The sequence below is a fragment of the Pristiophorus japonicus genome, chromosome 10, assembly GCF_044704955.1.
Source record: "Pristiophorus japonicus isolate sPriJap1 chromosome 10, sPriJap1.hap1, whole genome shotgun sequence".
NCBI lineage: Eukaryota > Metazoa > Chordata > Chondrichthyes > Pristiophoridae > Pristiophorus > Pristiophorus japonicus.
The window spans coordinates 105,208,849-105,222,433 of record NC_091986.1 but is presented as its reverse complement, the minus strand read 5'-3'; the positions used below and the strand labels follow the sequence as shown (position 1 = coordinate 105,222,433).

General features: G+C 46.1%; 1 protein-coding gene across 3 annotated transcripts in view; it reads left to right on the top strand.

Annotated features, from left to right (window-relative positions):
• Positions 1-13,585, top strand: part of LOC139274778 (deuterosome assembly protein 1-like) — a 288,549-nt gene that overhangs the window by 104,967 nt on the left and 169,997 nt on the right. For all 3 annotated transcript variants that reach the window (XM_070891467.1, XM_070891468.1, XM_070891466.1), the window contains one exon: positions 3,190-3,327. In XM_070891467.1, coding sequence (XP_070747568.1) covers positions 3,190-3,327 — 138 coding nt within the window. The remainder of the gene's footprint in view (positions 1-3,189; positions 3,328-13,585) is intronic.

The window sequence follows — 13,585 nt, the reverse complement described above, 5'->3', positions numbered from 1 at the left end:
GAAAACATTCAAAATTGTGACAGTCCCTCAAATCATATAGATTTGTATCTCAGGAGACTGGCTGGTCACAATGGATCACAGGATAGCTGCTTTCACATCACCATTTGGTCTTGCCATTGCAGGTATCTTGTGTTGCAACTTCAAGATTGTAACTACCAGTACAAGTTATTTCTTTGGCCTTTCCTGTGCCCATAGGGTTTTTACAAAATACTTGTCTATCCCAATCTTCTAATGAGGGGGTAGCTGTGCTTGAAGGGAGTACAAGTCGGGGATAATGCTACAACACTAGCACTGATTCTTTGGCCTGTGCACTAAGGCTGTGGCACTTATATGTCTCATTCATACCTAAAAAAACTGGCTCGTGAGAGTTTCTTGGTAAAGTGATTGCTCAGACAGCCATTTAGCAAGTGCTTGGCACATCAGAGGAGCTCAAATTCATTGTCAACTGTGAAGAAGTTTTCATTTGTTGTTTATGTGCAGGTTTTGGAGGTAGATGTGGCACCTACCCTGGATTTGAGACAGTGCTCCCTGAATTCTTTCTACAGCTACCACCGCCTCAGCTGACACTCTTAACAGACATAGCAGGGCCAGAATTCGGCATCGCCCTGTTTGGTAACTGAGGCGAGGCAGGACTTCCTGTGCTTGCCGCAGAAGTCCCGCCTCAGCATCGAAATTGGGGTTACCACCCCCGAGAGAAAGTGGAGCACACTGTTGGTGCTCCTCTTCCTGTCGGGGCGGGACCCAAGTGGTAAGCGCGCAAATTATCTCACTAGCGGGAGCACAGGGCCCTCTCCTTCCGTTAAAAGGGAGGGCATGCTGCAAGTTCTGCAGTGGGGCGAGGGGCCACCACCTCTCCACCGGGGAGCAGGGCGCCGTGGTAGCAGCCTGGCACGGCATGGACCCCACAAAATCGACAACGATGGGCCAGACCGGTAAGAGGCCGTGCAAAGAAAATGGTGCCATGCACTTCCCCTTTACTTTTCACTCCGCGAGCAGTGTGCAGCTCAGTTCGTGACCTGCAAAGCTGGCGTGAACATCGCCTGCGATGGCCTCATGAGGCGCTGTGGAATTTCTGCTGTTAGTCATCATCGCCGGTGCAGCGGCCTGGCGCGCTACCAGCAGGAGCAGGGAGCTGCTGGTTTGCGCCTTTGCTAACTCCCAGGGGAGGCGGTAACAGCACCTGCCTCCGTGCGAGAAATAATTTGCGCCCCCTTAACACCCCCCGGGGTCATTAACGGGAGGCACAAATGATGCGAATTTCTCTCCAATTGGATTGTGGCCCATATAAAGATCAAATAGACTCTGGGCAAGTGGACTATGATGACTCCACCTGGCACAATATCAGAATGTACAGTGCCTGTCAAATCTTCTTGCACCACATAAGACATTCTCAACTATCAGAGTGGATCTTCCATCTGCATCCAGCCTGATTCAGGTTCATGGCCTGGGTAATTAGACCATGCACTACTATTACACGTAGCAGACAGCCTTATATAACAATCCACAAATAGAGCCTATGGCTCAAGGAGGAAAGTTTCCTTTCCTGGGTATACATGCCAACTTCGAAAACTAACAAAAACTGACCAACAAAAAAGCTGCCACAGCTCCCAAAGAGCTGACAGCTAAGAAATGGCTTAGACCTGTAAAAACAAATGGCTACATGAGTTTTATATCTTAAGTCATTGGTATACACAACCCTTCCTTCACTTGGAATTGGAGAAATAAAAGTCATACAAGTACATTCAAGGTTGGAAGAAAAATTCAGATGTTGCAGGCACAAAATCGGTGGAACACATCTCGGGGGCCAGGGGTCAGAATTGGGGTGGAACTTGGATCTGCCAGATTTCTGCCCTGTGGCTCAGATTCTTGCCAGGGGTTATCGAATTTTCCAATAACCACCCTAATTCCACTAGTAGCTTTGAGAGTTTGTATGAGGGCATTTCTGGACTATCCTGAGAATTCCATCCAGCCACTGGCCAATTGGGACCTATTTCTTCTGAAACCTGATGCAGGGCTGGCACTGGGGATAAGAAGGCCCCAACATTGCAAAGAGAAAGGTAATTGATCACAAACGGAGCAGAAGAAAATTTGCTGCCTTATTTCTTTGGTCCTTCCCAGGCCTTGGGGTCCCCCATCAGAGTTCCACTGGCAGAATGGCTGGAAATTAAATTCCAGTAGGTCAGCTCTCACCCAAATAAGATATTAATTTAGTCCTCACAAATTAACCTATTCTGCCTTTTAAATCTCTTGGTACCTTATTTTTAAATTCTCATAGAAATCTGTAATCTTTGTTGTTCTGGTTTCAATTTGCTGGGTTTGAGATACAAGAACTGGGTATTGATTACCACCACTTAATTTGGCATTCTTAGCAGAGCAATTCTTTGGGTACACCCAAGTTTCTTGCCACAAATAACTTCCATTTTCATTTGGGACAAAACAAAATTGCAATCTCTTTCTTTTACCCACCTCCTCCAAATCTAGGCCAGAGCTTTCTGGAAAACCTGATAATTGCTTTTACTTTTGGTCCCAAGGTGCTGAATAAACTAGCATCAAAATAATGGCATGTTAAATGGCTAGTAGAAATATCTGTAATGCTGCTATATGGAGTAATCCACATACTTTAATCAAGCATTGCTCTTAGGACTTGGCAACCATGGATGATACAAGCTTTCGCTAATCTGTCCTGGCAGCTAAGATCGCAGCCCTTCTTGCAAGGACTTTCTTTCTCCTTGACCTGAATACTATTGGGTTAGTTTCCAGTGGTGTGTGAAGAATACTGATTGAAGAAGGAAGAAAGACTACATACTTTGTTGGACTGTCTTCATTCTTCAAAGATGTATCCTCCACACATTGCACTCCCTCTGGCTTTCTGCTCAAACCCTATGGGGAGTCCATTTAGTAATTGTATAATTATTTAATAGCATTGGCCAAAACAAACTGTTGCTCGGACATGTGTACAGCCCTTTATCACTAGTGAAGGGCGTACCACGTGGTCACTATGTGCTAATGTTGAAAAGAGCATCAATTGGCAATGCCTACCATGTAGTTTCTGTAGACCATGATGCAGGTCATGTTCAATTCTACCGGTAAGTGGCGATGCATCTGTGAAGAATGAAGAAAATCCTGCAAAATATGTAATCCTTGTTTTACAGAGTTCAGTTACTCATGATCTGTTGTTGCATTCTTTAGCTCTATAAACTGCGTAATAGTTATGAGAAGCTGCAAAAACATCAGCTAAAACAAGCTAGAGAGGCATGCAAGGTACAGATTGCTGCTGAGAATGGGGAAACACGCTCGGAGCAGAACAGGCTCAACAGAAAGTCAGAGGTAAGTGTTTTTTCCTCTGATTATGATTGTGAAAATTTCTGAAACATTTTAGGATTGTTTTTGTAAGTTTGAGCTGTCAGTGCCACATAGTGGGAAATCTTGGGCAAGCTTAATTTTAACAGAGGAAAAGTCATCAAAAGGTCAATGTATGTGCCCACAACTTTCTGATATGCAGAGATGGTGGATGAGATTCCCTGTGGCATTATAACTTGGCAAACTATTCTCTAATTATAGTTATTAACTGTTAAGAAATATTGCACAAATAATCAACACATTGAAAAAAATCAAAACCACAGAGCTGACAGTGCAAAATTGTGAGAAATAACATTTATTTCTAAGGCTCTTCACATTTTGTTTGGTAGGGTGAGTTTATGAACCTTAATTTTTTTTAACGAATACTGTAATATTCCCAATCAGAGTGACGTCAATCATCATGCAAGGCTACACTAGCACCCCGGGTGGAACTTTCGCCTGATTGGGAGTCCGCCCCAACCAAAAAAAACAGCTGGTCCAAGGCTGCAGCAGGCGCAATTGGTGCAATGTTAAAGGGAGGCTAGTGAATCTTATTTCACAGGTGTCAGTGACTGCCACAGTTGCACGCAGAAAGCTGCGTTAGTGGACGCTTTAAAGCAGCACTTTTATGTGAGTTAATCCATTGTTTACAAGGTCAGTAAGAGAGTTCAATGGGGTAATGCTAGTTAGGCGGCAAATCATGCTGGTTGCTATTGGCAGGCGGCTTCAAACTGCAAAAAGGCTTATTGTCCCTGGTTTGCAACAGATCGAAGAGGTCACAGACATTTGGGGAGGAGGTCTTATCCCCCATGGGTTTAGAGGGAACTTCGCTTATACCTACATACTTCTGATGCGCAGTGTGTTTGAAGGCTGCGCTTCAGAAAATAAGTGCTGACAGAGATATGCCATCCTACCAGCGGCAACAGGATTGCACTGCCTGTCGAGGTGAAGGTGACTGCGGCACTGGCATTCTGTGCCTCCGGCTCATTCCAGGCAGCAGCAGGGGACATAGGCTGCATCTTGCAGCACGCCACACATTGCTGCATTCGCCAGGTGACAAGGGTATTGTAGGCGCGCAGGATGGACTTCATAAAGTTCCCAATGAGCAAGGACAGCCAGAATGAGAGGCTTTGCAGGTTTCCCCATGGTTCAGGGTGTGATTGACTGTACACACGTCGCCCTACGAGCACCAACACAGAATGCAGAGATCTTCCGAAACAAAGTCACTGCCTGTCATTCTGAAAATGACCCGTTTATCCCGACTCTCTGTTTCCTGTCTGCCAACCAGTTCTCTATCCACGTCAGTATACGATGTGCTTTGATTTTGCACACCAATCTCTTGTGTGGGACCTTGTCAAAAGCCTTTTGAAAGTTCAAATACACCACATCCACTGGTTCTCCCTTGTCCACTCTACTAGTTACATCCTCAAAAAATTCCAGAAGATTTGTCAAGCATGATTTCCCCTTCATAAATCCATGCTGACTTGGACCGATCCTGTCACTGCTTTCCAAATGCGCTGCTATTTCATCCTTAATAATTGATTCCAACATTTTCCCCATTACTGATTTCAGGCTAACCGGTCTATAATTACCCACTTTCTCTCTCCCTCCTTTTTTAAAAAGTGGTGTTACCTTAGCTACGCTCCAGTCCATAGGAACTGCTCCAGAGTCGACAGACTGTTGGAAAATGATCACCAATGCATCCACTATTTCTAGGGCCACTTCCTTAAGTACTCTGGGATGCAGATTATCAGGCTCTGGGGATTTATCGGCCTTCAATCCCATCAATTTCCCTAACACAATTTCCCACCTAATAAGGATATCCTTCAGTTCCTCCTTCTAACTAGACCCTCGGTCCCCTAGTACTTCCGGAAGTTATTTATGTCTTCCTTCGTGAAGCCAGAACCAAAGTATTTGTACAATTGGTCCGCCATTTCTTTGTTCCCCATTATAAATTCACCTGAATCCAACTGCAAGGTACTTACGTTTGTCTTCAATAATCTTTTTCTCGACACATATCTATAGAAGCTTTTGCAGTCAGTTTTTATGTTCCCGGCAAGCTTCTTCTCGTACTCTATTTTCCCTCTTTTAATTAAACCCTTTGTCCTCCTCTGCTGAATTCTAAATTTCTCCCAGTCTTCAGGTTTGTTGCTTTTTATGGCCAATTTATATGCCTCTTCCTTGGATTTAACACTATCGTTAATTTTCCTTGTTAGCCACGGTTGAGCCACTTTCCCCATTTTATTTTTACTCCAGACAGGGATGTACAATTGCTGAAGTTCATCCATGTGATCTTTAAATGTTTGCCATTGCCTATTCACCGTCAACCCTTTAAGTATCATTTGCCAGTCTATTCTAGCCAATGCACGCCTCAAACCATCGAAGTTATCTTTCCTTAAGTTCAGGACCCTAGTTTCTGAATTAACTGTGTCACTCTCCATCTTAATAAAGAATTCTACCATGTTATGGTCACTCTTCCCCAAGGGGCCTCGCACAATAACATTGCTAATTAGTCCTTTCTCATTACACTTCAACTAGTCCAGGATGGCCAGCTCCCTAGTTGGTTCCTTGACATATTGGTCAAGAAAACCATCCCTAATACACTCCAGGAAATCCTCCGCCACCGCATTGCTACCAGTTTGGTTAGCCCAATCAATATGTAGACTAAAGTCACCCATGATAACTGATGTACCTTTATTGCATGCATCCCTAATTTCTCATTTGATGCTGTCCCCAACCTTATTACTACTGTTTGGTGGTCTGTACACAATTCCCACTAGTATTTTCAGCCCCTTGGTATTCCGTAGCTCCACCCATACTGATTCCACATCATCCAAGCTAATGTTCTTTCTTAGGAACAGATAATTGGCGTGCTGAAGCAGCATTTCCGATGCCTGGACCGCTCTGGAGGCAGTCTTCAATACTCCCCTCAGCAGGTCTCCGCATTCATTGTTGTGTGCTGCATGCTACACAACTTAGCCATCATGAGTGGGCAGGCATTGCCAATGGGGATTGCAGGACCACCTCAGGAGGAGGAGGATGAGGAAGACGAGTCTGGCGAGGAAGCCATACTGCAACCACCATGACAACAGGGGAGGCAGCATGGAGATGTAGCCGCTGCAAGAGCCTTGGGTAGGCAGCTCATCATTGACCCGTTTGCTTGAACGGGGAACGGGAGGTTTGAGCGTTGCCTCGCCATTCGATGCCACCAAGCTGGCTATTGTGCAAATGAGACACAAGGCACCAATGTCAAAGATCAAAGAACAATTTTTACCAACATGCAACACTCTCAATATCACCCCGCCCCCACCCCCCCCACCACAGAACCTTACAAAATAGAACGGTTGACCACTTATGGACACATGACTGCTTCATGCAATTCAGAACATATTATGAGAAGAAGAATTGTATCGTGCACATAATTCAAATCACATAGAAACATAGAAAATAGGTGCAGGAGTAGGCCATTCGGCCCTTCTAGCCTGCACCGCCATTCAATGAGTTCATGGCTGAACATGCAACTTCAGTACCCCATTCCTGCTTTCTCGCCATACCCCTTGATCCCCCTAGTAGTAAGGACTTCATCTAACTCCTTTTTGAATATATTTAGTGAATTGGCCTCAACAACTTTCTGTGGTAGATAATTCCACAGGTTCACCACTCTCTGGGTGAAGAAGTTTCTCCTCATCTTGGTCCTAAATGGCTTACCCCTTATCCTTAGACTGTGACCCCTGGTTCTGGACTTCCCCAACATTGGGAACCTTCTTCCTGCATCTAACCTGTCTAAACCCATCAGAATTTTAAACGTTTCTATGAGGTCCCCTAGTCCCCTTAATCACACCAGACTGCATCCTGCAGTGCACAAAATGTTCCCAAAACAATAACTGCATCCTGCAGTGCACAAAATGTAAATAAATGATTAACTGCATCCTGCAGTGCACAAAATGTTCCCAAAAGAATAACTGCATCCTACAGTGCACAAAATATTCCCAAAAGAATAACTGCATCCTGCTATGCGTAAAATGTCAAGGCTCCATGATTACTTTGCAGCTATTATTGCGTCTTCGAGAGACTTTCCCCCACCCCGCGCCTTTCAACCCCCTCCCATGCCTGCTGCTCCTCCTCAATGAGGCCTCAGGGCATACAGCAAGGCTGCTAGATGGCTGCTGTTTTGGGGGTTCAGACAATGAAGACCACGTCGGGGAATGCACTGGACCAACTTCAGGGCTGGAAGGCCCGGCTTACGACTGGCGTGTCTTCCTCGGCGTTACCAGTCATAGGTGGATGGGGTGTCAACCGTCTATGGTGCATGTTTGGCGAGTGAGTGGTGGGATCCGGAATGCTGTCATCCTGAGGAATGACACCACCTCCCATTTCCTTGGAGCCACTCACTCTCCGACGGGGCTGGGCCTTAGCAACCAGAACTCGATGTCTCCCCACACTTTGCTAGCCTGCTTTGGCATCGTCATTTCCCCATTAAGATAGTGGGGAACGCAGAGAGTGTGTATGCAGACATGGACTGTATCACCTGGCCAAGCTCAAGCAAAGCTTGTGTCTGTGATGTACCCGAGTCTGCGGTGTGATCAATGGCACGCGCCACACACTCTGGAACTCCACTGTCGCTTCGAGAGGCCACCAGCCTATGTGTGTGGGCAATGATGGCCTCACTGGACTCCCAACTCACAATGACAATCTGCGACGTTGCCTCTGCAACAGTTGCAGTGAGCTTGTCAATGCTTGCTGGGATCCGTTCCAATGCATCAATAAGGTCACGGTGCTTCACTGCGCTCTCCCTGGACATTTCTATCAGGTCCAGCTCAAGGTCTGCCTATTAGCAGACCAACTTTGCCGACTCACCCTCCGGAGTGCTGGCTCGTGGGATTCCACCCCTCACTGTGTTGCTGTACGCCACTGGGACCAGGAGCCTCCGATTCCTCAAACCCTGCAAATTCTGCTTCGTTCCCTGAAGCGCTTAATCCAGAGAGTGCGACTGGAGAGCTCGTATGCTCCGCCGGATCGGTGCCCTCCATTGCCTTGTCCTCGTCCAACTGGCCTGAAGTGGAGGCCTCTCGTGAGGGATGCTGTGCCTCTGGTTGGTCATCTGGAAGTAGAAAACAACAGACGAGCGGTTAGCGACAGGAGGAGGTAGAGAGGCATGAGGAGAAGTGGCATAGCACAGGTTCATTTGAGGGCTGCCACTACTCCATTATATCTCAGTGTAATGGATTCAGTGGCACGATCCATGTACATATCCTCTCTTCCCAAGGGGGGCTCAGCATTGCCCCCAGCAACTGTCTGACCTGGCACTCCGATGAATCATAGAATCATAGAAGTTTATAGCATGGAAGGAGGCCATTTCGGCCCATTGTGTCCATGTCTGCCAACAAGAGGCTATCCAGCCTAATCCCACTTTCCAGCTTTAGGTCCGTAACCCTGTGGGTTACTGCACGTCAGGTGCACATCCAAGTACTTTTTAAATGTGGTGAGGGTTTCTGCCTCTACCACCCTTTCAGGCAGTGAGTTCCAGACCCCCACAACCCACTGCATGAAGAAATTTCCTCTCAAATCCCCTCTAAACTTTCTACTTTAAATTTATGCCCCCTGGTTGTTGACCCCTCTGCTAAGGGAAATAGGCCCTTTCTATCCACTATATCTAAGCCCCTCATAATTTTATACACCTCAATGAGGTCTCCCCTCTGCCTCCCCTGTTCCAGTGAAAACAAATCCAGCCTATCCAATCTATCCTCATAGCTTAGATTCTCTGCTCTCGGCAACATTTTCGTAAATCTCTGTACCCTCTCCAGTGCAATCACATCCTTCCATAATGTGGTGACCAGAACTGCACCCAGTACTCCAGCTGTGGCCTAACCAGTGTTTTATACAGTTCAAGCATAACTCCCCTGCTCTTGTATTCTATGCCTCGGCTAATAAAGGCAAGCATTCCGTGTGCCTTCTTAACCACCTTATCTACCTGGCCTGCTACCTTCAGGGATCTGTGGATATGCACTCTAAGGTTCCTTTGTTCCTCTACACTTCTCAGTATCCTACCATTTAATGTGTATTCCCTTTCCTTGTTAACCCTCCCCAAATGCATTACCTCACACTTCTCTAGATTAAATTCCATTTGCCACTGTTCTGCCCACCTGACCAGTTAATTGATATCTTCCTGCAGTCAGCAGCTTTCTTCTTCATTATCAACCACACAGACGATTTTAGTATCATCTGCAAACTTCTTAATCATACCCCCGATATTTAAGTCTAGATCATTGATGTATATCACAAAAAGCAAGGGATCTGGTACTGAGCCCTGCGGAGGGCAGAGACCCTCTCCTCTAAGTCCGTCAGAGGAAGAGTTTGAGGTGGACCCCCGCCTGTCCACAGCTGCTCCCTTTGATTGTGGGAGTGCTTTGACTGCGAAGAGAAAAATAGGAAGGGTTAAAAAAGGGTCTCTCTGCTATTGGGTCACATATGCCTACCACAGTAGAATAGATGATACTGTGTTAATGTTGTATAGGCCTCGTTTCAATCTGTGGCGATGTTGCATGTGCTTTGTCAGTATGTATTCGCTGGTTTGAGGCATCTACCATGGAAGATGTAAGTGATATTTCCGAAAGGAAGGTAGTGCAGGGATATACCGCTTTGAGTACTGTTGAGGGGGATGACTCATCAAGGGGGAGCAGCAGCAGCCAAGTTCATGGCACCATGGCTGGCTCTGCTGCACAGGAGGGCAGGAAAAAGAGTGGGAGAGTGATAGGGGATTCAATTTAAGGGGAATAGATAGGTGATTCTGCGGCCACAATCGAGACTCCAGGATGGTATGTTGCCTCCCTGGTGCAAGGATCATGGATTTCATGGAGCGGGTGCAGGACATTCTGAAAAGGGAGGGTGAACAGCCAGTTGTTGTGGTGCACATTGGTACCAACGATATAGGTAAAAAATTAAAAAGTAGGACCTCAAAAGTAGTAATCTCGGGATTGCTACCAGTGCCACGTGCTAGTCAGAGTAGGAATCGCAGGATAGCTCAGATGAATACGTGGCTTGAGCAGTGGTGCAGCAGGGAGGGATTCAAATTCGTGGGGCATTGGAACCGGTTCTGGGGGAGGTGGGACCAGTACAAACTGGATGGTCTTCACCTGGGCAGGACCGGAACCAATGTCCGAGGAGGAGTGTTTGCTAGTGCTGTTGGGGAGGAGTTAAACTAATATGGCAGGGGCATGGGAACCAATGTAGGGAGACAGAGGGAAACAAATTGGAGACAGAGGCAAAAGACAGAAAGGAGATGAGTAAAAGTGGAGGGCAGAGAAACCCAAGGCAAAAAACAAAAAGGGCCACTTTGCAGCAAAATTCTAAAGGGTCAAAGTGTGTTAAAAAGGCAAGCCTGAAGGCTCTGTGCCTCAATGCGAGGAGTATTCGGAATAAGGTGGACAAATTAACTGTACAGATAGCAGTTAACGGATACGATGTGGTTGGCATCACGGAGACATGGCTCCAGGGTGACCAAGGCTGGGAACTCAACATCCAAGGGTACTCAACATTTAGGAAGGATAGACAGAAAGGAAAAGGAGGTGGGGTGGCATTGCTGGTTAAAGAGGAAATTAAGGCAATTGTAAGGAAAGACATCAGCTTGGATGATGTGGAATCGGTATGGGTGGAGCTACGGAATACCAAGGGGCAGAAGACGCTAGTGGGAGTTGTGTACAGACCTCCAAACAGTAGTAGTGATGTTGGGGAAGGCATCAAACAGGAAATTAGGGGTGAATGCAATAAAGATGCAGCAGTTATCATGGGTGACTTTAATATGCATATAGATTGGGCTAACCAAACTGGAAACAATACGGTGGAGGAGGATTCCCTGGAGTGCATAAGGGATGGTTTTTTAGACCAATATGTCGAGGGGGGAGGCCATCTTAGACTGGGTGTTGTGTAATGAGAGAGGATTAATTAGCAATCTCGTGTGAGGCCCCTTGGGGAAGAGTGACCATAATATGGTGGAATTCTACATTAGGATGGAGAATGAAACGGTTAATTCAGAGACCATGGTCCAGAACTTAAAGAAGGGTAACTTTGAAGGTATGAGGTGTGAATTGTCTAGGATAGATTGGCGAATGATACTTAAGGTGTTGACGGTGGATGGGCAATGGCAGACATTTAGAGACCGCATGGATGAACTACAACAATTGTACATCCCTGTCTGGCATAAAAATAAAAAAGGGAAGGTGGCTCAACCGTGGCTATCAAGGGAAATCAGGGAGAGTATTAAAGCCAAGGAAGTGGCATACAAATTGGCCAGAAATAGCAGCGAACCTGGGGACTGGGAGAAATTTAGAACTCAGCAGAGGAGGATGAAGGGTTTGATTAGAGCAGGGAAAATAGAGTACGAGAGGAAGCTTGCAGGGAACATTAAAATGGACTGCAAAAGCTTCTATAGATATGTAAAGAGAAAAAGGTTAGTAAAGACAAACGTAGGTCCCCTGCAGTCAGAATCAGGGTAGAAGTCATAACTGGGAACAAAGAAATGGCAGACCAATTGAACAAGTACTTTGGTTCGGTATTCACTAAGGAGGACACAAAGAACCTTCCGGATATAAAAGGGGTCAGAGGGTCTAGTCAGAAGGAGGAACTGAGGGAAATCCTTATTAGTCAGGAAATTGTGTTGGGGAAATTGATGGGACTGAAAGTCGATAAATCCCCAGGGCCTAATGGTCTGCATCCCAGAGTACTTAAGGAGGTGGCCTTGGAAATAGCGGATGCATTAGCAGTTATTTTCCAACATTCCATAGACTCTGGATCAGTTCCTATGGAGTGGAGGGTAGCCAATGTAACCCCACTTTTTAAAAAAGGAGGGAGAGAGAAAACAGGGAATTATAGACCGGTCACCCTGACATCGGTAGTGTGTAAAATGATGGAATCAATTATTAAGGATGTCATAGCAGCGCATTTGGAAAGAGGTGACATGATAGGTCCGAGTCAGCATGGATTTGTGAAAAGGAAATCATGCTTGACAAATCTTCTGGAATTTTTTGAGGATGTTTCCAATAGAGTGGACAAGGGGGAACCAGTTGATGTGGTGTATTTGGACTTTCAGAAGGCTTTCGACAAGGTCCCACACAAGAGATTAATGTGCAAAGTTAAAGTACATGGGATTGCGGGTAGTGTGCTGACATGGATTGAGAACTGGTTGGCAGACAGGAAGCAAAGAGTAGGAGTAAATGGGTACTTTTCAGAATGGCAGGCAGTAACTAGTGGGGTACCGCAAGGTTCTGTGCTGGGATACCAGCTGTTTACATTAATGATTTAGAAGAGGGGATTAAATGTAGTATCTCCAAAATTGCGGATGACACTAAGTTGGGTGGCAGTGTGAGCTGCGAGGAGGATGCTGTGAGGCTGCAGAGCGACTTGGATAGGTTAGGTGAGTGGGCAAATGCATGGCAGATGAAGTATAATGTGGATAAATGTGAGGTTATCCACTTTGGTGGTAAAAACAGAGAGACAGACTATTATCTGAATGGTGACAGATTAGGAAAAGGGGAGGTGCAACGAGACCTGGGTGTCATGGTACATCAGTCATTGAAGATTGGCATGCAGGTATAGCAGGCGGTTAAGAAAGCAAATAGAATGTTGGCCTTCATAGCGAGGGGATTTGAGTACAGGGGCAGGGAGGTGTTGCTACAGTTGCACAGGGCCTTGGTGAGGCCACACCTGGAGTATTGTGTACAGTTTTGGTCTCCTAACTTGAGGAAGGACGTTCTTGCTATTGAGGGAGTGCAGCGAAGGTTCACCAGACTGATTCCCGGGATGGCGGGACTGATATATCAAGAAAGACTGGATTAACTGGGCTTGTATTCACTGGAGTTCAGACGAATGAGAGGAGATCTCATAGAAACATTTAAAATTCTGACGGATTTAGATAGGGTAGATGCAGGAAGAATGTTCCCATAGTTGGGGAAGTCCAGAACCAGGGGTCACAGTCTAAGGATAAGGGGTAAGCCATTTAGGACCGAGATGAGAAGAAACTTCTTCACCCAGAGAATGGTGAACCTGTAGAATTCTCTACCACAGAAAGTTGTTGAGGCCAATTCACTAAATATATTCAAGAAGGAGTTAGATGTAGTCCTTACTACTCGGGGGATCAAGGGGTATGGCGAGAAATCAGGAATGGGGTACTGAAGTTGCATGTTCAGTCATGAACTCATTGAATGGTGGTGCAGGCTCAAAGGGCCGAATGGCCTACTACTGCACCTATTTT